This window comes from Triturus cristatus, chromosome 9, assembly GCF_964204655.1.
Source record: "Triturus cristatus chromosome 9, aTriCri1.1, whole genome shotgun sequence".
In the NCBI taxonomy this organism is placed as follows: Eukaryota; Metazoa; Chordata; class Amphibia; order Caudata; family Salamandridae; genus Triturus; species Triturus cristatus.
Genome location: NC_140592.1, coordinates 1,098,011,367 through 1,098,033,950, shown reverse-complemented (window position 1 = coordinate 1,098,033,950; position 22,584 = coordinate 1,098,011,367). Strand labels below are relative to the sequence as shown.

Sequence of the window (22,584 nt, the reverse complement as noted above, 5' to 3'; positions counted from 1 at the left end):
TGAGAGTTTGATGCTTGTTATTTTTTCAGAGAAGAATTTGGAGAATTCTTCACAGTGTTTAATAGAGTTGTCAAATGGATGTTGCAGGAAAGAGGTGGTTTGCTCTTTGATGATGTTGAAGAGGTCAGTTTCTGGAGAGGTCAAGTTGGGCTAGAAAGAAAGAGAATTTCTCTCTGTAGATATGTTTTTTGTATTTGAGGCGTTCATCTCGGAGGAGGGGATACTCCTCGATTTTTTTTAGTTCTAAGGGGGGCAACAGTGTCAAGCAGTTCTGCCATTTTAGTATTATAAGGATTCTAACTCTGATTGAGGGATTTGTCATGTATTCCTTCCCCAGTGCTTAGGACCATTAAGTTTATTTTTTATTTTATTTTATTTAAGCGATTTCTAAAGCGCCTGGTGACCCAAGGGCATCCCCGCGCTATGTAGCTTGAATCCTGTTGAGAGGGGAGGAAGCCGAAGGGTATTATTTGGGGAACAGATGGGTCTTTAATTTTTTTTCGGAACGCAAGGAAGTTGGATTCCAGTCTGAGGGCGCGAGGGAGTGCGTTCCAGCCCTTAGCCGCCTGAACTGAGAATTGACGACCTCCTGTGCGGACTTTTTTGAATCTGGGGATGCGGACTAGATTCTCATTTTGAGATCGTAGCGATCTGGTTGCTGTATAAGGAGTGATCATTTCACTGAGGATCGCAGGGCCAGATCCGTTGTAGAGCTTGTGTGTGATACACATTGCTTTAAAGTGCACCCTTTGGCGCACAGGCAGCCAATGCAGGGCTTTGAGGGCTGGCTTGGCGGATAATCTGGAGGGGGTGTTGGTAATCATGCGTGCTGCCGCGTTTTGTGTCCGCTGGAGTTTCGTGATGGTAGCCTCGGGGGCTCCCAAATAGACCAGATTGCTGTAGTCCAAACGGGACAACACTAGGCCTTGGATAAGGAGCTTTCTGGACATGGGTGGTAGTAAGGGCAGAATTTTACGGGTCGTCCGCATGAGCCCAAAGCATGTGCCCGAAGTTTTGGTTGCCTGGGTCTTCATTGTAAGCTGTGGCTCTAGCCATACCCCGAGTGTCTTGATTTCCGATTTGGGGGGGGGGGATTTCGCCGAACACATCGGGCCCATATCGTGGGAGGGATAGTTGTCCATTGCTTGCCGAGTAACATTACCTCAGTCTTGGTCCCATTCAGTTTCAAAGATGATTCGTTCATCCAGTTGTGGATGTTTATGAGGCAGTTGGTAAGATTTTCAGGATGGTCAATCAGCTGGGACAGGGAGACGACTAGTTGGGTGTCGTCAGCGTAACTCACCATTTTGATGTTAAAAGGTGTTACCACGTCCTCGAGGGGGGCCATATAGACGTTAAAAAGCGTCGGGCTTAGGGAGGAGCCCTGGGGAACGCCGCTAGTGAGTGGGAGGGTGGATGAGTGGTGGCTGTCATCCCATACTTGAAAGGTGCGTCCTGTAAGATAGGATTCGATCCATTTGATAGCTGTCCCGGTAAGTCCTGCATTTGTCAGTCTACTCAGAAGGACACGGTGGTTGACCGTGTCGAAGGCTGCACTTAGATCCAGGAGGATCACTGCCACTGATCCTCCTGAGTCTAGTAAGCCCCTTGCCTCTTCAATCACTGCAAGGAGTGCGGTGTCAGTTCCATGGCCTGGGCGAAAACCGGTTTGGGATTGTCGGAGCAGTTTATTTGTTTCGAGGAACTGGGATAGTTGAATGTTTACCAATTTCTCGGTGACTTTACTAATGCCCGGGAGCAGGGATATTGGCCTATAGTTGGACAGGTCCGATGGATCTAGCTGGGGTTTTTTTAAGAGTGCTTTAACCACAGCACTCTTCCAGCTGTCGGGGACGGTTCCATGGGAGAACGAACAGTTGATAAGGTCCGTAATGGTAGGGACGATTACTGAGGCTACGGTCTTGAGGAACCTGATAGGGGCTGGGTCTAAGGGGGAACCACTTTTCATTTTAACTAAGGTTCGCTCAACCTCTACGTGGGTGACAGGTCGGAAAGTCTGAAGCGCAGAACGACAGATGCTTTCAGTCGATTCGGGGGAAGTGCTACTTTCCATAATGTAGGGGGTACTGGGGGGAGGGAGGGAGGCCAGGATCCGGGTGATTTTCTCGTTGAAAAAGTTGGCTAGCTCGTTACTTCTGTCAACTTTGGGGGTGATGGAGGAGGAGGTGGTGGGGACCTTGGTCAGCTCTTGGACGATCAGAAAAGATTCTCGGGCTGAATTGGATGCTTCTTGTATACGTGTGTAGTAGTAGGAAGCTTTGGCTGATTTGATAGCCTCTTTGTAAATTTTGACCGCAGATTGGTAGGCTTCTTTGTTGGCATGTTGCCAAGTCTTTCTCCAGAGTCGTTCGGCCTTTTTGCAATTTTTGCGCAGTGTTCTTAACTCTGCGGAGTACCATGGTGCTGAGCCATGTTTGCCGTTTTTATTCTCTCTATTTCTGAGTGGGAGTATAAGGTCTAGGGAGACGGTAATAGGTTGGTTGACACGGAGATTGAATAGAATTAGGTGGTAGAGCCTTTGGTGGGAGTTGGTTTTTTGCAGCGTTGAGTGAGATCATTAGTTTCATGGAGGTTGAATAAGGCATGTCTGTTGCATCTGCGACATCATTCAAGTGCAAGTTAAGGTCTCCTAGCATAAGATCTGTGGAGTCCTTGAGGGAGTTTTGTGTTAAGTCACTTAAGTCCTCAAATAATTGTGTTTGTTCACCTGGTGGGTGATAGATGAGGTGGAATTTGATGGGGTTTGGTTCTTTCGAAGGGAGGTTAACTCCTAGTTATTTGAGAATAGGGAATTTGGTGGGGTAGAAGGGTTTTAAGCATGAATCTGTTTTGTATATGATCACTAATCCACCCCCGGTATGATCCATGCGTTCTCAGCGAATGACTGAGAAGCCTGGTGGGGTGAGGAGATCGATGATAGTGGCTGAGTGATCATTTAGCCAGGTTTCAGTGAGAATACAAATGTCAATATTATGTATAAGGATGGTTTTCGCTATTTCAGGGAAACTCTTGACTGCTGATTGGCAGTTTAATAGAATGAAGTTTAAGGTAGGTGATGTTCTGAACTCAGGTTGATTAGGCTGGATAACAGTCAGTTGGGAAGGTGGCCTGGGGGGGTGGCATTTACTGGAAGGGATCCTACAAGTGTCAAGGATGACCAGAATCTTTTGGTTGCAGGGTTGGGCAGGAGTACAGTCGTAGGAGTAACACAGCATTTCCAGTTCTCGCTGCGACATTCTAGTAGTGGTACATCTAGATTTGAGGTGATAGTGAGTGTAGGGGGATAGTTGACCAGTGAGTAGAGCTTGTGGGGACGAGGTGCATGTTAGTCAGAAGATTAGAGTTCACCATAGTTCTGAGATTAAGTGGCGGGTTGGAGCATATCTTGGAGTCCTTTCACAGTGAGGTGATTTAATTCAGGATGGTGTTGATTGTGAGTTCCAGACTGGTGATTATGGAGATCAGTTGAGAGGCTGTTGAATTTCTGGCAGATAATGGGGTAGATTGGTGATCGTCGAAAGCTGGCTAGAGGGCTACGGATGGGACTAGCCAGTTATGGTTCGAGGACTGAGAGGACTCGGGAGAGGTAGTTTCGTCTAACTGCATCGGGGGGAGTGTATCTGAATGCAGAAGGAGATAATTCTTGAGGTATGATTATAGCTTTGTGGGGTTTAGGAGTGGGAGAGGGGGAGGCTTAAGTGGAGAAAGTGCCAGGGGACTGGGGAATAGGGGGTTGTGTTGTGAGAGGAGAGTGTGTGGGAACGTGTTTCTGTGGGGTGGGGGGCAGGCAGAGTGGTGTTGAGAGTGGGTGTCAAGAAGGCACAGAGAGTGGAGAAGTGGCTTGTATAAGGATGTTTTCGTTTCTTTATATGGATATGGGCATTTCTCTACCAAGTTTCTGGGAAGGGGATATAGTGAGTATGGAACCATAGGGGATGTTGATTATGTTAGTTACGTGCACAATGTGTCACCTTGACATGACCTTTCCTTGTTCAGCTCCATCATGCTGCTGAGATCTCTTCATGCAAGGTAGTCAGGCTATTAGTCTAGATACTGTGGATTTCAGCTACAGCAACCATAGCTACGCATATCATGTACACTTAATGGAAAAATGCTATTGATCTAATCTCAAAATCAGCCTCAACGACCTACACGAACACCATCACCACTTAATTGCTAGGTCTACGTATATTAAAGGGTCTCGGTATGGTGTTATTCAGCCATTTCTCAGTTAGTTTCCGCAAATGTCTTATTTGACAGACATTTTCTGGACTCACTGTATATGTCTTTTTAGCCGACTGGCACCTATTCTCTCCTCTTCGCAACTTATTCCTGTACTATCTTTTTGCTCCTTTTCAAAAGATGTATGCTCAGCTACTTTAACTAGTACAGTTGTGGGCTTTAGAGTTTCCATTATAATCTTAATGCAACTTATTTTCATAAAAAGTGCATGTTTTTGTGACTTCAAAGTGCATACAAATAAATATGTTTTAGTTCCAAAAAATATACCAGTGCTGAACTTAGATTTTGGCTTCTCAACAGAAGAGAATCTATGCCTCAGCCCCTGAAGGAGGAATCTCTAAGACCATAATGCCTGGACTACTGTCAAACAGCTATTGGAGGTTATCTACTGGACCCAGACTCCCTTCACAAACCCTTTCCTGCTTCCTACTGAGTACTATAAGTTGTTGCTGCACTTCCAGCAGACACTAGGACTTCTCTCCCTACTCAAGCACAAGTTTCTAAGTAGAGGAGAGCCTCTTGTTTCAATAACATGATGGGCCATGTGTAGCACAAGCATATTGCCAGTTTGGTCCAGACCTAAGGAGGCCCTCTCTTAGCCTGGTGACCTCTCATAGCTCCTGAATGTAGACTTTTTTGCTACAGTGTGTTTATCTGAGGGAATCATTTTAGCTTTGTACTGCCCTTGATCAACCTATAGTTTTATTTTACAGCATTGTGGATTAAAGTAAAGGAGATGTGCTCTTACTCAGAACGAACCTTTATTAGAAGAAGACAGTAACTATCATTTGGACACCTCCCCCACTTCTCTCACTTGATAATTGCAGTGCTGCAGGAGGTTAAGACTTCCATTGTAGAACCTTCCATATGCCATGAGCCCCATTGTAAGGGCACTTAAAAGACATGTGAACCAGACTCAAATGGCAGACCTAAAAAAAAGTACAAACCATTTATCCCTAGCTCCTAAACAATCTATACTTGTTTACACCTTTTCAGTAGGTTAAAAAACGTTCAAATCTGGTGGAGCAGACACTTAGTAAAGTTATTAAGAAACCTTATGGCCGATCTGTCCCTATGTTACAGAGATCAACTAGTGACTTAGTAAATAAAGTAACTTGCTCTAAAAGTTTGTATCTTTGGATCATCTACTGGATGTGGAGGACCCTTTGTCAAAAAAGCCTGTTATGCCTCTAATTATTGTGGACAGAGGCAATTCTGCAACGGTAGATATTCTGGCTACAATATTTTTTAGGATGATATTTTTGTACTTGATATTCTGACGTACAATTCGCTTTTGCCGTTTTAGGATACATAGGACAGCCAGATGGGAACGGCAGGTATAATTAATCTAGGTGTGCTGAGAGCACAGTAGTTTCTTTGCATGACAAGTCCACTAACCAGCTTATCATAACTACACCCATTCCTCTGATTAGTATATTACAAGGAGGTATTCAGAAAAAGACAGATGGGATTAGGTAAATATGTTATGTGTTATTAGAACACTGGAATGTTGAGAGCTCCAATGAAGACAATGGAGTAGCTCCGGGCTTATAATGGTTGGTACAAGTCCGGAGATCCAATATTACAATGTTTGTCTTCATGCTTCTCCCTTTTTAATTTAGAACATTCTGCCCTTAGGGGATGGAATGTTCTAAAAGCCTTATTGTCCTTCTGCCTCAGGCTGTATCAGTCGTTACAGGCCCTCTCCTTCGTTATAGGCCGAAGCTGCACTCGGGTTCAGGGCCATCAACAGCTAGTTTTGCCCTCGGCAGCGAGCTTTCAGGCTATACTGTGCACCAGTCTACTGCTGAATCTCTTCCACTTCAGTTCATTTTAAGCACAATGTCTTATGAGGTTATCTCAAACCAAGCACTACTGAATAAATCATAAACTCATGGTACAGATAATAACCAACTCTCAACTATTGATCCTGAGCATAGGGCTGTTAGTATGAGAAGTTTCAGATAGGAATATCTTGATCTTCTAATTATGTTCCTCAATAGTCTGACCAAACCTTACTATTAAATAAGCCATTCATAATGCTACTCTAAAACCTACCATATTAGTAACCACATAAGGCAGAATCGCTGAATTCATATTTACTGTCTATAATTGAATGGAGCTATAATAAAGGTCATGCAGAAGGCAAGGTCTTTTAAAAAATACATCGGATTAATGACGAGAAAGAATACTAGGAGCTAACAAATTGGTAAACACTGACATACTCACTTTCCATGGTGACTGCTCAATCTAGCAAACAGTTACTCACTGGCTTTGTAGTCCCGAAAGCCATCTACCTAGAACACTTGGCTGGCCTATGTTGCCCTTTAAATTCTCACCCTAGGGATGTTGCAAAAAAAAAAAAAATGTAAAGCAAGATATACATTTATCTCTTTCAAACAAGAAAAGCGAACATAACATTCATCTATGAAGAACTACTGCCTGCATTTAAAAGTCATAGGGTTGGGAACACTCATAGCACTGATCTTTATTTTTACGATAAAGAAAAGCGGATGGGTAAGAAGTCTCTGCCCTCATGGCTGGATGTCAAATTAGTACTGATTTATAAGAAAGGATCCTGGTTAAGTCAGAAAAATTACTGTTTCATCAGCATGACAGACTTCTCCTCGAAGCTGCTCGGTTAGCGGCGTCTAACTCAAAAACATAATTGAATTTTTAATCAGGTCACTGGCTCACCACTTCAGGCAGGTCTTCTGGGGTGGGTAAGCATTACTGATCAGGCTTTCGGACTTAACTTGTTCGTTGATATGTTTGCAAAGACTCCTGAATGCATAGCATTTGCGCTTTGAACATTGTACCTAGCATAGAACCCCAGTAGATAAAAGCTGGAGATACCATTTTACATATTACCAGTTCTAACATCCATTAAAGAGTCATTATGCACAAGTTAGGTGGTGGTTCAGAGGTGAAACCATGAATGACTTCCCAGTGGAGCAGTGCTGTGTTTTAGCTTTTTAATCTTTTGTTTGTACATTAAAAGATTGATTTGATATCTATAAAATGTCGTTGGAGATGCCCACACACCAATTAGTCCCCCTGTTTCTACATTGCTTTTTGCAGCCAATACTGCCGTTCTCTGGAAACCACCTATGTTACTAAACTGCAGAACTCTTTTTCTGATTCTTGTAAAGATCAGTGTTTAATTGTAACTAAGATTAAAACAAAGTATCTGTTTCCCCAACCACACAGGGTTTTCAATCACCACATCATTCTTGATAGGGAACAATTAAGAGGTTTTAATTTTGCCAATTTAGGGGTTTGTGTTGACAGTAAATGGGAACTTCAAATACAGAAAACTGTTATAACTATGGCTAACTATGACACATCAAACTAAAGCTATAAAAAAACTTCTTAAATTCTACAATATAGCAGTTTCCTCTGCGTTTAACTTATATGAGGCCAAGGCAGTTACCACTGCCCTAGACATGTCAAAGATCTCAAGGTGTGCCAGTCTATGGTCAATAGCTAAAACTGAAACGGATTTTATAAATGGGAACACATGCCTTAGTCTTATTACCATATTTTTGCGCTGTAAATTACTGAATCAGAAATTGTGCTTCTCTTGCCAGAGACCTATAACAGATGAAAGTATTAATCTTTGAAAGAAACTCTGCCATGGTTCAGATTCTTATGAAGCATTTTCAAGACCCTGGGCCATAAGAATCCTTGGATGAATTTGTTCACAATCATCATTGGCTGAACAGGTAAAAATGATTATTTAATCTGTTTTTGTGCATTAGAAGGTTAGTCAGCATGCTGGCTCAACGACTTCCACCTATGCCCGTTTCAAACTGACATAGGGTTTTGAAAGTAATCTGAACCAAGTTAAACCTCAATTAGTTAAACGTATTGGATTTCAAATTCACCGGAGGAGTCTCGATGGTAACTAAATTTACAGCTAAATTGTTTTGAGTTGTTCTCTCCTCGCAGCCTTTTGTTGCAAGGGCACTGCGGAAACCAAAATACATTTATTTTTAGTATGTCAGCTCTCGTTCATCAGATGACAATGGGTACTGCCAATCCTACGTCAAGTGGGTATTAGATCTGCCCACCAAGTAATATCAGCCTGCATGCAACCTGAAAATATTCATCTGACATAAGCTGTAAACAGATATTTACTGTACTCAGGCAGCAGGACGGAAAATACATGAAACTTGCTCTGTTACAGTTTTTATTGTCCATACTAGCATCATATCACACAGGTTTGTGTGTTCTTTGTTGGCAAGTATTTCTATCCTAGATTCTATCTTCTGATTGTATTTTTATTTAGTTTTAAAGAATAGTATGACGGTTATATACTCTCAAAACGGATAGTATGTTTTACCCAATTATGGAGTTTTGTTTAGTTTTTTTTTACTCATGTGTTGATAATACATTGACCACTTATATTGCACATTGCGGGTTATGGTTAGCTCACTCTGCTGATGCTATTAATAATTTCAAACAGAAGTTCAAAGAAGGTGCATATTGGCACCCACAAATTTGTGTGAAGCTAAATGGATCTCTAGTGCATGTATGGGGCAGAGCTATGGGATGTAGGGAGGGGAAGAGCACAGGCAGCCTCACTTCGTATTTTAGGTATCAACGGGTCATTGTTACCGGCCAACCCAACATCACCATGAAGCTGTAAGCTGCCAGCGAGAGCATGTACACCATGAAGCGCATTAGATCCATCTTTGTGTCAAACTCTGGATTAACTCCGCTGTTCTTCAATTAAATCTGCTCTATGAATTCTGATGCACTGATGGCCACCTACTTTCTCCCACATCTTACTCATACCAAAACCGATTTTGAGTAACTACGGCATGAGTTTTTTGGGATGTACATACGTTTCTGCTGAGTATAAATATTATAAACCGAGAAATGAAAGACTTTGGGTCCATTGTATTGAAGCCGATATATGGACTTATACAGGTAAGGAAGTTTAAATAAATGTTGCACACATCTGAGCAGAGAGGTTGCTGTATATCAAATTCAGACCAAGGGTCTGATTTAGACTTCCACGGATGGGTTACTCCATCACAAAGGTCACAGATATCCCATCCATTGTATTACACGTGCATTATATCCTATGACACTTGTAATTAGGGGGGATGGAATATACGTCAAGTTTGTGATGCAGTAACACATCTGCCGAACTCTAAATCAGGCCCTACATGGGGGACAGGGCGTCCAGTGGGTGCCAGATTACATTTTTTGTGTTTTGGGCACCCTGTCAGGACTCTGCATCTTTGAAAGTGTGAAAGTGGAATCTATAATCCACTTAATGTTGTATTGCCCACTTTACTGCAATTTAAGAAAGATATGGATTATTCCTGTTTGAAATCTTGTGTTTCCACTGTGTAAGTTCTATTTGGCTCAAATCTTGAATATTCAGCTTACAGTGTACACGTATCATCCTGGAAAGGTTGAGCATTTGAACTAAAATAGTTGACAATTACCAGTTGTTAAGGGTAAATATACGAGTCTGGGTTTCTGCCCTCATCAAAACAAGTTTTACAAAGATATAACAGGAAACTGTTGACATCAAATATTAAGATGCCTATTATTGTTTTTAGTTGAAAATGACTTATTAATAAAAGCAACATGTCATGCAGAATGACTGAATAGATAACAGCGAATAACACTGAATGTAAGTGGTATCTGTATAGCAGGGACAGAACAGAGTGATTTCATCTTGCCAATACAATGAAGAGCTTGACTTAATGTGTGTGTTATTTATTCAAGGATCTGTCAATAGAAATTGTTAAACAATTTTAAAGGATTAATTGGTTGATGTGTGGGGATCTGATGGTGGATGCATAGATATAAGTTTGTGGATGTATAAATATGGCCGTGTCAGCATATACTGGCGATTGTGTAGTGATCTGTAATGCTGGTAATTGACCATAGGTTATCAAGTGGAAACAGAAATGAAGGTGGGTGTGTTGGTACATTATGGTGGGTTTGTTGGTGTACGTTCATGATGTTTTATATTGGGTAGTATGTTACTTTTTTGTTTGAAAAGTTGTCTGGTGTTTCAAAGACTGCATGTAGGGGTGGAGTTATGGTTAGCTCGGTTTGATAAAATTGGGATGGGATGTGAACGTACCACCTTAACGTTTGAATTTCATGGCATTTTAGTTTTATGGCAAAGCCGCAGTTAAGAGAGGTGCAGTGAATAATTGTAGAACGTATTTTGTTAACAGGTGCACAGTTGCATTTGTATAGCGCATGGCTACCCGCGGGCATCCCAGTGACTTTGTGCCTTTGTAGTTATGGTTGACACTGCACTGAATAAGAAGTTTGTTTTTGTCCCCTCTATAACTATGCACCCCTTTCACCCACCTGCACCAAACTTTGAAAAAAATATGTTGGATGACATCTAAGTGCATGCCGTGTTTAGTGCAGATCAATCCATCGGTTGAGATGTTTTAAGGCAAGTCTCTGCCTTTCCATCATCCAATGCCTTTACTTGGTTTGTCAAAAATCCTTTCAACTGTTTTACACATACATGGCAATAGGAGTGTCCAGTGCATGTCAAGTGTATCTATTTTTCCAAAAGTCTGTAAATCTAAAACTGGGCATGTGCACACAAAGGGAGGAGGGAGTAAATGGATTCTTTCCCCAGCCTTGCCTAGAGGTTGGACAGGGTTACTGCACCCAGTCCCTCCTACCTTGCCCATGGGTTGAAGGCCAATATGTAATGCAGCAGTGGGGCAGCAATAGTCTAACTAGTGTGTGTGCACCCTCCTACCTTCGCATTGGCAAAGGATGGGGGGGGAGGGAGGGTTTACAGGGAAAATTCCATCAGTTGCCCAAGGGTTGGGGTGCAAAGGCCCCCTTAATATCGCCCCTACATTGCCAAAGTGTGGGAGTGTTACTATAGAATTATCAACCACTCGCCAATTTACCCAAGAGTGAGGATGAGGGGTGCAATGATGCCCTCTTTGTCCCTCACTATTTCCAAGGTAAACATGGTGGGACTGGGAACCCCCACACCCCCACTGCACACATTCAGAGGGAGAGGGGAGGAGTATGGCAACAAACTCACCCCACAGTGCTCAATGGTGAGGTGGGATAGTTCCCCCTTCTATCTGTATCTTGCTCTAGATTTGCAATCGGAACAAGGTAGAGGAGTGGGTCACACACTGCAGTTAACCCCAAAGTAAAGGATTAGCTAACAGCCATCCCTGCACCATGTTTGGAAGAGGCTGCAGGGGTGGATGGCAAATCATCACAGATGATTTCCTTTAAAAAAAAATAACAGAATTAAGAGCACTTGTCTTTAGGAATGATGAAGAGAAGCATGAGGGCACATTCTACTCCTTGCCCTTGGGCAAGGCAGGGAGTAGAGCCTGTAGTGCCCCCTCCCCATGAGGGAGGGGGCTTACAGTTAATGAGAACCTACTCTCCCATCACCAGTTTTATTTTTTTAATCTCTCCTTAAGTTTGTGAATAATATCTGGAGAGATTTAAAAAGCAACACTGGTAAAACCAAGGAGGTCTCTAGAGGTATGGCAGCACATAAAAGGGTCCGCTGTGGGCACAAAGAGAGCAAAAGACACACAATTGATGGACGAAATGCAGAACAAATCAAAAAATTCACCCACAGGACCTGGCTTGCCAGTTCGGTCTGGACTGTTCCCATGAGGTAGAAGGTCAAGACTGATTTGCATATGGCCAGGTCTAAAGTGGGGCGGCATGGTTAGGAAAAAAATGATGGATTTAACCCAGATCTCTCGACTGGGGGTGAATGTTTTGATTTGTTCCGGATTCTGTCCATCAATTGTGTGCTTCTTGCTGTGGGCACAAAGAGACAGCAAGGGATGGACAGGATACAGGGGTTGTATGAAGGGCACACAGAAGGACAGCAGGGGGACTACATAATGACTGCAGCATCCATATAATCAATATGTGGCTTGAGAATGTGTAAGGAAGCCATCGTTATTGTAAAGATGTTTTAACTGTGACATCCAGAGTAGTTTCAGATCACAGAGGGAATGTACTTAGTCCCAGCTATCCCCCTTTTCTCTTCCCAGTAGGAAGTTTCTCCAATGGGAAAGTGACTGCACCAGATTAAACAAATATACACAAGAATAAAATGTACAAGGAAGAGGAAACTATTTACCTGAAGGTGACAGAGTCAAAAAAGTCTGTAGCACTGAAGTCACAAAATCTATACCCTTCACGTTTGAATGCCAGTACTGCATTAGGGCCAAGCCAGACATTACCATCCATCCGTGGTGTGAAATGGACTCCCAGAAAAGGAAACTTAGGGTTTGGAACCTGAAAAGAAGTATTACAAAGGCTTGTAATGCTCAAGAGTGATCAACAAACGATCTGAAAAACTCTGATTAAATTGAAAATACTTCATGGCTATAATATTAACATGTTCATCTATCAAGAGAGCCAATAAAAGGCTTTTATTTTGGTGTCTTTCCAAACACTGGATAAAGACTACAGAAACACACGCAAAATATACTAACTAAAACAGATTTGGAACTAACACTAGTATGCAAGCAGAAAAGAAAAATGCAGTTCAGAAATGCGGAGCAGTCACAAAGTAAGACAAGCCGGCAACAATATTTCTTGGGTCAGAAAAACTGGTTTGTGCCGGATTCAAAAAGTGGAGTAACGTGAGAGGGTTCACAAAAGGTAGGGGCATAACCGTATTGGACAATAAGGAGAATGCCTGGCCCAATGCAACAGCAGGCAAATGGGGTAGACTGCACTGGATTCAGCCTTCCATTGGCCCCAAATGGTGAAAGGCGAGAACACTAAAGAGGCTAGGTGGCATGCCTGGTGGTCGAGAAGGAGTACTGCTGCTGTTAGTGAACTTATCTACTACTGAAACTCCTTGCAGAGCCATGGAAGTGATAAATAGTCTGTCTCTGACAGAAGGGAAGCCCCCCTGATTATCCTCAAAATTTCAGATTCTGTTGATGGCATTGCAGACAAGGGGTGGGAAACTAATCTCAAGTACAGAACCCTAGCTTTGCCAAACAATACAGCTCCATGTAAGGGCATATACAGGAGTGATGTTTGAACGTCCCTGAAAATCCAGTGGCATGCATCTAAGGGTGGTGTCTAATGACAACACTGCTGCCCAAAGCCTAAGCAACGGCAACTGTGGTAACCATTACAATATACGTTGCTGTGTCCTGGCCGTTCTGTACCGTCTGGGCCAAGGAGTTGTGAAAGACTTCAGGCAACGCAGGCTAAACCTCACTCAACATACTCCAGAGGACATGAGTGTAGGGACCCAAGAAACAAATAGCATTCAAGGATCTCAGTGCTAGGCTAACTGATGAAAAGATTCTCTTGCCCAAAGTGTCTATATTTTTGGGGATTCTGTGTAAGGCGGAGTAGTGATTTGTGCTGACTTTGCTATTAAAGTCTAGTCTGTAAGGTTCTCGGTAGTAAGATGCTCCATTAGGAAAGGTGGATCACCTGGTGCAGGTCTGTTTGGTCTTACAATTGGTTGACTAACTGGTATGACTCCATCAGGGCTTCACTGAATGGCAATAAGCGCTTTGAAGTCAAAAGCCAGAACAATGCAATTTCAGAAGGATGGCCTTAGTCTTTACTGCCCCCACGGTATGGAGCTGCAGATCTAGGACCTGTGTACTTCTGCGCATCACCATGGCAAAATAAGCACTCTATTCTGTGGGGGTACTAAGGGAGAACTCAGTTTCCTCCAAGAAACTTGCATTTTGCAGAACAACATAAAAGCCAGCATCAGTGTAATGGAAGAGGGTGAAAGGAGGGGGTCAAGTGCTCTGCCTTTTTATACGTGCCTTTTCAGCAGGGAACATGATCAAGGCCTTGAAAAGAATCACAATCGGTGCCTAAGAGGGCCTCCAGCATCCTTAAATCTGCCTCCAAACTAAGGGAACAAAGCAGAGTCTTCCTTAAACTGAGGGTAGGCCTTGTTGACTGTATAGCGCAACATGCCACGTGCTCTAGTCAAAGCCAGATTTAGGTACAAAATTGAAGTCAGACCAGCATCTGGTCCCAAAGCATCTAAGGAGCACCACTGACAACAGAACAATAAACAAAACCTACAGCAAAGGAGGTGAGACACGGCTGGATTTGCAGGAAGGCAGAGTGGGTACAGTTCATGCGGTGTTAGTTGGTGCTTGGGATAAATATCTGTCTAAGCCTGTCTGAAGATCCAGATGTATTAGTGCACCCCGGAGGCGCAGAACCATCTCAAAGGATGCAGCATTGTCTCCTTGAATGCTGTGATTTACCGTGGAGTTGACAATGGCTGGGGGAATTCTGGGTGTATTGGCTCCAGGATCAGATTGGTTCGAAGTCAATCATCAAGCATGCATTTGGTCCTCTTGAACACCAATGGTGACACATCTCCTTGGAGTCTAAGCATCAACAAGTGAGAGACTTGCCTGACCTTCTAGTTTTTTATTTTCGATTTGTGTCTTCATTTAATCTTGGATTTACCTAAAAATTGTAAACAGGAGTGGGAGCAGCCACATGACTGGGAGCAAGACACATCCTTTATTTTGGGCTCTGGGACTTAGAGTTTGGCTTCTCACTCCTAGATGGCCTTTGGATGCATGACGGAGCATTTGTAACAGAACCTGGAATCATGCTTTGTGACTGTAGTTTTTAGGGTTAGGGGGTGAAGCATCCCTGCACCCTACCACAGATTTCTTTTCCAGAAAAAAACTTTTGATAAAGAATTGGAAACTGAAGGAGAGGAGCTTTAGATGCATGTCGAGGAGTGTAAAAAAAAGAAAAAAAGAGGCACTGACATCAGCGCGAAGGGTTGATGTCTGTAAGCAGCTCCAAACTGTCATGGCTGGAGACTGGACAGAGGCACAATAAAGGCTGATGGTACCACCTGTTGAGGCACTGGAGCTATTGAAAGTGTTTCTAGATCCAGTCCTACACCTGTGAGGGATTCACAATGTGTACCAAAGTCTCTCCCAACTCAGGGGAGCCGGACATATTGTGGTTTAGCCAGGCTCGGGGGAGTAATGCAACGCCGCCTCCCAGTAAGGCAGGCGTCAATTGGCTCCCAGTGTAGTTTGCAGCACCGGAAGCAAGGAGTGCTCCTGGGGCCATGCACACATGAACGCAGTGAGCCCTGCCCATAAAAGGGACTTCCCACTCGCCACCTCGCCGTAAAGATGTCGCCCGCTTTCTGGGGACACTTCTCCGTACCAAAACGGATTTTCTTTTCTTTGTCCTTTTTTGTTGCAGGTTCTTGCGGCTCACACGCTCTGCTCCACACTCTGCAGTGTTTCTGTGAGCAGCACAGCTGTCTCCTGGCTCGGGCCGCATGAGTTTGAGACTTGTCTCGCCTGATCCATGTACACATGTACTAGGTGGTGGCTTCAGCAGAGGACTGCTGTTGCTGTAGGTGAGAGGGGCTATCTGGGGGGCAATTTCTTATGGTCGTTTTGAGGGGGATAATTTTGTCTTGGTGTCTTCAGCATTTGGTGTTGCATGACCCTCTTAGGCAAGGGTTAAAGTGCCAGCAGTGGCAATTTTTCCTTCTCCAGGTAATTTGGTGTTAGGGGGTAATTGGCCATTGGGTTGATTTCATTTCAGAGTGATTTCTCCTCTCATTGTGCTTGTATCTTTCGGGATATTAGCAGTGTTTCTCGCCTGCTTTCGAGGTGGGTTTCTCCTAAGACGCTAAATGGTAGGAGGAGGGTGGTTTGTTTTTGTGTTGTTCTTTGGTTACCTAGATTTTTTTGGTTTGCTTGGGAACCTCTTGTTTTGTCATGAAGATGTCTGGTGGTGGGTAGAAGGGTTCCAAGCACCCACGGATGGAGGTGGTTTTGGAGGCTTCAATACGTTGAATGGACGCTATAGACGAGGCTTTAGCTTTGATGAGGTTGAATGCTCCGGTGGGGAAGCACGGAGAAAAGGCCTAGGAGACCAGGTTTGGCCCCTACGGAAGCATTTTCCCCGGTCCCAAAGGGAGCCAGGGGGCAGGCTACACCGAAGGAATTGGCAGGGTCTCCGGGGGAGGTGGAGGGGATAGACTCCCCTCAGTGGTTAATACCGGTTCGATAGAGGCACAGGGCGATATCCCAGCGGAAGCGGCTCTGGTAGTTCAGACCCCGGTGGCAGGTAACTCGGGCCCGGTGGTGTCTCAGGGTAATGTATCAGCGATAATGAGAACTGTGGCTGGAGGGAGTATTGTCCAGAATGGCAACAGCTGTATGGCAATTGGATTAACACCTGCGGTATGCCTTGGCCAGCTAACTTAGCCAGTGTTTTACTTTGGCTCTCCAAGTTGGGGGATGTTGTCCGCCCCACTTCTTGAGGTGGGTGGGGGTTGGGAAGGGTCTTGCCAGTGTTGGTGAGGGAGATAATTTAGAGAGGTTCAGCGATTGGTTGCACAAATTGATTGTACGGTTAGACAGGGAACACAAGCGAGTGCTGTTTCTTTAGCGGGTGTAGCAGGTGTCAGTGGGGTGTCCCGACTTACCCTTGTGGCCCCAGCCCGGAGTCAGGTGGAGCTGTTATGGGTCACTCCTGCAGCGGGGGTTAGTGAGGCCCCCCAGTCAAAGTTAAAAGGACCTTTAGTGTCAGGCATGGCGGCGACCGCTCCCCCTACTCCGGATCCCACAAATTCAGGTACTAAGACTCCATTACAGAGTATTGGTTTGGGTGATGTGCGGTTGGGGCATGACCAGCTAGGTAAGTAAAGGAAAAATATTTGGAAGGGGGCTTATGTAGACATTTATGACTTGCTTGTGGATAAGCCTGAAAGAGAGGAGGTCAAGCGCTGCAAGAAATGTTCTCATTCTAGGGCCTGTAGCCATTGGCCATACAAAAGGAGAGTGGAGGAAACATTGGTGAACTAGCTGAAAGGATTTTCAATCTATCAGGCTATTCTGGTTGAGCGTTTCACTAACTCGGGCGCCCGGCTTGTGTGCTATCAGAATAGAATAGGGGGAGAGCAAGAGGAGTATGATGGCACGGCCTGGAAGGCGTACAATAGGTAATTCAGGAGGAATAAGATCACTATGCCCACACTGCAGTGGGATCAGATCGATGCTATCACATGGCGGCGTCATATGAAACCTCAAAGCTCTGAAGCTGCCCCCAGTTAGCTCTTTCGCACGGGTTTGGGTTGGCTAGTTGGGCAGAGGGGGGTGGGGTGGATTTGAAGGTTCCTGTTGGGACTATAACAAGCATGTACCCGTCCCCCGGGGACTTGTAAATTTAAACATTGCTGCTCACTCTGTGGCTTATCATCCCACCTGGACTCAAAGTGCTTTAGAAAGTCCAAGAACAAAGGGAACAAGAAGCAGGTCTGATCACCCACTCTTAGTTAAAGCTCCCTCCCTGGTCAACTGGATGGCAATGCTTTCTGAAGATGGTGGTTATGTGGTAGTCTGTTAATACTCTATTGGACACTAGTAAATTATATCATGATGGCAAGCCTTTGAACATGCATTAATGTCCAACTAAACAGATTAAGCAGGATCCTTCCTTTCCTAGCTTTTACTAGCACCAATGGTCGTAGCAGTTTCTACTGTGCTGCAATTGGACAGCATAGAGACCTAGATCAACAAAGCAGTGTCATTACTTTTAACGCCGATACCTTAACCCAGACATTGGGGACTTTGACCCTCATTACGAGATCTCCAGAGTTAGGTGTGGGGATACCAGAGGGCCAGAATCTGCAAATCAAGCTGGTATCCCTGTACTTATAGCCAGGGATTATGAGTTATTTCCCCCGGAAAGCGAAATAACAGGCATACCCCAGAATAGCAGGTCCATTTCAACATGTTTCCCCCTTGTTCCGTGGAAGCTAGGGCCCAAATAAGGACCCTGTTACCACCTGCTTGAGGTAGCCGGGAATGCATGCAAGGCCATGTTGAGGGCATGGGTGGAGGTGGAGTAGGCGAGAGCTGGAAAACAATTTGTGCAGGGGAAGGGTGGGAATGGGCTGGATGACGCAGTGGCCAGCACAGCACAAGGCTCGAGCAGCAGTATTCGTGGGCCCAGGATTACCGGGCCTACTATTTTTAGACCGAGTAATTACAGGCTTGGAAACATTGGACAGCGCAGAAAGGGCCGGTGAGGTATTCAATCTAGGGTAACACTCTGGGCCACTCTTAATAGAGGTCGTAGAGCACTGTGGTCTCTGAAAGACAACAGTAAAAAAAGCAGGCAAGCATGCGGGTTTGGTAGAACCTTGAAGGAATGAATGTTGAAAATCTGAGGAGGAAATAAACAAATGAAACGTACATACTGGGTAAATGTTCCCTTTTACAAGATAGCATTTTTCAGGCTTTAGCACCAGGTAATCCCCACGGAACGGAACAATTCGGGGCTCAGGGCTGCATCCACTGATTTCCGACAGGCGATCCGAAAATAGCCCACCGCAGGTCACAACATACTGGCAGTGCACCTCTTCACCCTTGTGAAAGAGAAAAATAGGGAAGATGAGAATATCATTCTCACAAGTGAAGCAAACCAGCAAATATATGACAATGTTACACAGCCATTTGGAATGCATAGCGGGTCATGATTACATGTCAAATCATAATTTCTGGGGGAGGGGAAAAGGAGTGCATGCTTTGAAGACTGATGTAGGATGAACGACGCCACCCTTGAAGGCTGTATCACGGGACAGTTGTCTTGTGTCAAGGTCTGTAAAAAGTGACTTTTGATCTAAACCAGGGTTCTCCATAGTCGGTCCTGGAGGGCCAGATCCAAGCAAGATTTTTAAGATTACTTCTTTTATCTAAATGGGGATATGTTAAAAATCTGGCATGGACCTGGCCCTCCAGGACCGATTTTGGAGAACCTCGATCTAAACTGTAGACGGCAGTAGAGACACAAGCTTGAAGCAGTGTTCGCAGAGAGAATGTTTTTTTTTTTTTAAGAACAGGGCATTTGTACTGTGTAGTAGGCTGTAGTTGGTTGGATTTTGGAGGCTAAAGTAAGAGAGGAGAGGGTGTGATTACCCAATCTAGAATGGCCGGATTAGGTGTTGGGCAGTGCTTTGCTGATACTCTCTGCCAGTAAATGTACTGCAGCAGTGCAGAGAAGTGCAGGTACTTGTTGTAAGGGAAGCAGGATCCGTACACGAGTAGGTGTAGATAAGTACCAAGGTTTATTGAGAGAACACAACCTGCGTCAATCCTCCACAAGATGCCAGGGGAAACTGTCAACCTCGGAATTCCTTCAGCCTTACACTCCAAAAGGAACTAAGAATACAGAACATAAGTATATGACCCATACCCACAATGATGCTGGCATCATAGCACACCCCCTTCCCTCTTAAAAACAAAAAGAAATAAAAGCAAGCACCAATAATAAAATCATGACCTATCAAACATCAAGGTAAATGGGTGGTCTGCAAATCCTTGAGCACCTTGCATCACCATGCTCACTCTCCCGGGATGACTCCACACTCACCCCACTCTCCAGACGACCCCCCACCTCATCATCCCTCATGTGCATCATTCCAGAACATCCTTCATCCACTCTTCTACAACAAACACCGCTCTGATATAAAGCCACATTCCTGAAGTTCCACTTCTCTCCGTTGTCCAAGATCACAAAATATTAGCTCACCCTGACCACTTGAAAGGGACCTTTGAACTTGGAGAGTCCTCTCATGACCCTACCAGATTTCACCTTAACTCAATTCCCAATTCTAATCCAGACCTTACCTAGCTTCTCAACAGCGTCACCCTTACGTTTCCAATTCTCAACACCATCCCTCAACCAAAAAGGCACCAATTTGCTACCAGGCATCCTGCCCCGCATCATGACAAAAGGAATTTTACGAGTGACGCTATGACTGGTGGTCCGATGTGCCCATACCATCTCACCTACCATTTTCAACACATCACACCGGTTGAGCACAGCCAATTGTATTGTCCCTTCGACTAAACGGTTAACCCTTTCCAGCATTCCATTACCCTGTGGGTTGTAAAGCGAAGTGCGAGAGTGTCTTACACCGTACCGCTCTAAAAAGGAAACCATCTCATGAGAAGTCAATTGGGTCGCATTGTCAGTTACCAAAACAAATGGAACACCTTCCTCTTCAAAAATCCTTTCTAATGTGGAAATAGTGCTCCTTGTGGTGACGTCCTTCATAAATCTGACACATATCCACCTTAAATGAACATCATTAATTACCAAAGAAAACCTTAATCCTCCTGGAAGATCATCCATGGTACCAATAAAATCCATACAGATGGTGTTCCATGGCTTCCCAGGATCCTAAATATGTCCACACATGCTCTTGCCCCCTACTTTCAACCTTTTCTCACTTTCCTTGCAAAAACAACATGCCTCTACCTACAACTTAATTTGATCATCAATACCTGTCAATCATGTGGTATACTCTAGACACCTATACTAGCAACACAAATGTTTTATATTGCTTATAAGAGTTTGTGCTTCTATTTAGTATAGTAGCTCTTATTTGTTTTTATTTAGGTTATTAGTCATCATTACTATACAAATATGATTATGTAAGATAAGGTAATCATACTTATTAAGTACTTCTCTGATGTTATCCCTTACAGTTACAGTACTATGTTTTGTATGTTCTTCATTATTTGTTCTGATAAAAGTAAAGAAAAGAAGAAAACAGGTGAGAAAAATAATTACCATCTCTACTAAGGGGCTCATTACGATGTCGGAAACCGCAGTGGTCTGGTACTGACCGACCTCAGGTCGGCGGTTCGGACCTCAGTATAAGGATGCGACCGCCCTAAGGGCAGTTGGAAACATCCATTTAATAATGGCAGCTTGTGCGGCGGGCAGAAAAGTTCCGCAGCACAAGCGGCCATTGTAAAATGGATGTTTATAAACACCCGTACACTGTGTGGCAGGCACTGTTACGGTGCATAGATGTTTAGGGGGGCACCATAGCTGCCCCCGAGGCCCCACAGCGTAAGGCCAAGGGGAAGGGGGGCCTGCTAGGGGCCCTCAAACACACTTTCTAAAAGCCTTTCCATGTATGAAAGGCCGACATGAAAAGGCTGTCAGAAAGTGCCATCATAATCCTAACGGTGGAGCTGAGCCTGGCTCTGCTTTCATTAGGGGATTGTGTTGGCTTCCGACACTCTGACGGGCTCCTTGAGCCTGTAGGAAGCACGTGGTATCCCTGCCAGCAGGTTTCAGTCTGAGCGCCGCCATCCTAATACGGCGGTCAGACTGAAACCTACGATGTCAGGCAGTAGGCCTCCAACAGCTGGTCGGAGGCTCTTCGTCCAACATTTTAATCGAGCCTTTAGAAAGCAGAGTCTCTAACTTGAAGTCTACCATTCGATAATGCACCAACTAAGGGCTTGTGTGCAGTGCTTTATTTGTGTAAAAAGAAAAAAAATAAGTGCCAGAGCCCTCATGAGGAGACCAATGCAGCTTGCACTACCCACTGCCAGCGTTGCCAATGACAGTACGAACACAACTACAAACCATTACACTCCTGCAAGTGTGATAATTCAGATTATTTCATTTTAGGAGCATTTTATCTTCACTTTGACAATCAATCTTTAAGTATATTCTTAGAGCAACACGTGTTTTACAGGTGCCACAATACCTCAGCACATAGTACAACTATTCCAAAGGTTACAAAGATCCACTTGTTCTCTGCTACTCCTCAGGTAACACAAACTTCTCTGAATCAAGCCTTACAAAGCAGCGTTCTCCACTAAGTTACACATATATTAAAGGTGATATAGTTTAAAAGAAATACTACCCCTCATTCTACACATATCTAACATGCCTAAAGAAAGCATAGCTATTTGTCAAGTTTATTAAACTTGAACAGCTTGGATCCCACACAGCAGTGCTATCTCTCTTATGACACATGTTCTGTCTTGAGACATAAGAGCGGTCTTCACGCTGTTTTTCAGATTTTGCCCACATTTGCCTTAGAGCTAGAGGTCATTAGACACAGAATATGCTCTAGAAAGGCAGTAGAATTACCGCTCAAGCTACAAAATATACACGTTTAGGCTCCAGGTAGCAGAGCTGTCACATGAAAGAGTAAAAACACAAACTGCAGAACTATCTCACAGATTCAGGTCTCAGACCGCAAAGCAATCTAGTTTGTTAAATTGATCAGATGGTCTGGGACCTGAAACAGGACAGCTATTCTTTTGGATACACTGCTTCTTTTACAAGGACGAGGAAACAAAACATAGACCAACAGTGCATGTCGCTCAGAATCACACAGTAAGGCAGTAATAAACTCGGATCTCTAAACTCAGAAACCCTTGAGTTGCCTGTCCCATTTTCACCCCACCTCGGATGGGTTTTGCCGAGGTCACTTATCAATTTGATTACTTCAATTAGTGTTAG

At 44.1% G+C, this 22,584-nt stretch overlaps 1 protein-coding gene across 1 annotated transcript in view; it reads right to left on the bottom strand.

Moving 5' to 3' along the window:
• The window catches only part of L2HGDH (L-2-hydroxyglutarate dehydrogenase), a 158,666-nt gene that overhangs the window by 29,124 nt on the left and 106,958 nt on the right, over positions 1-22,584 (bottom strand). Inside the window, exons 7-8 of the mRNA XM_085626998.1 lie at positions 18,509-18,676; positions 12,395-12,552 (exon numbers count right to left, since the gene is read on the bottom strand). Coding sequence (XP_085483124.1) covers positions 12,395-12,552; positions 18,509-18,676 — 326 coding nt within the window. The remainder of the gene's footprint in view (positions 1-12,394; positions 12,553-18,508; positions 18,677-22,584) is intronic.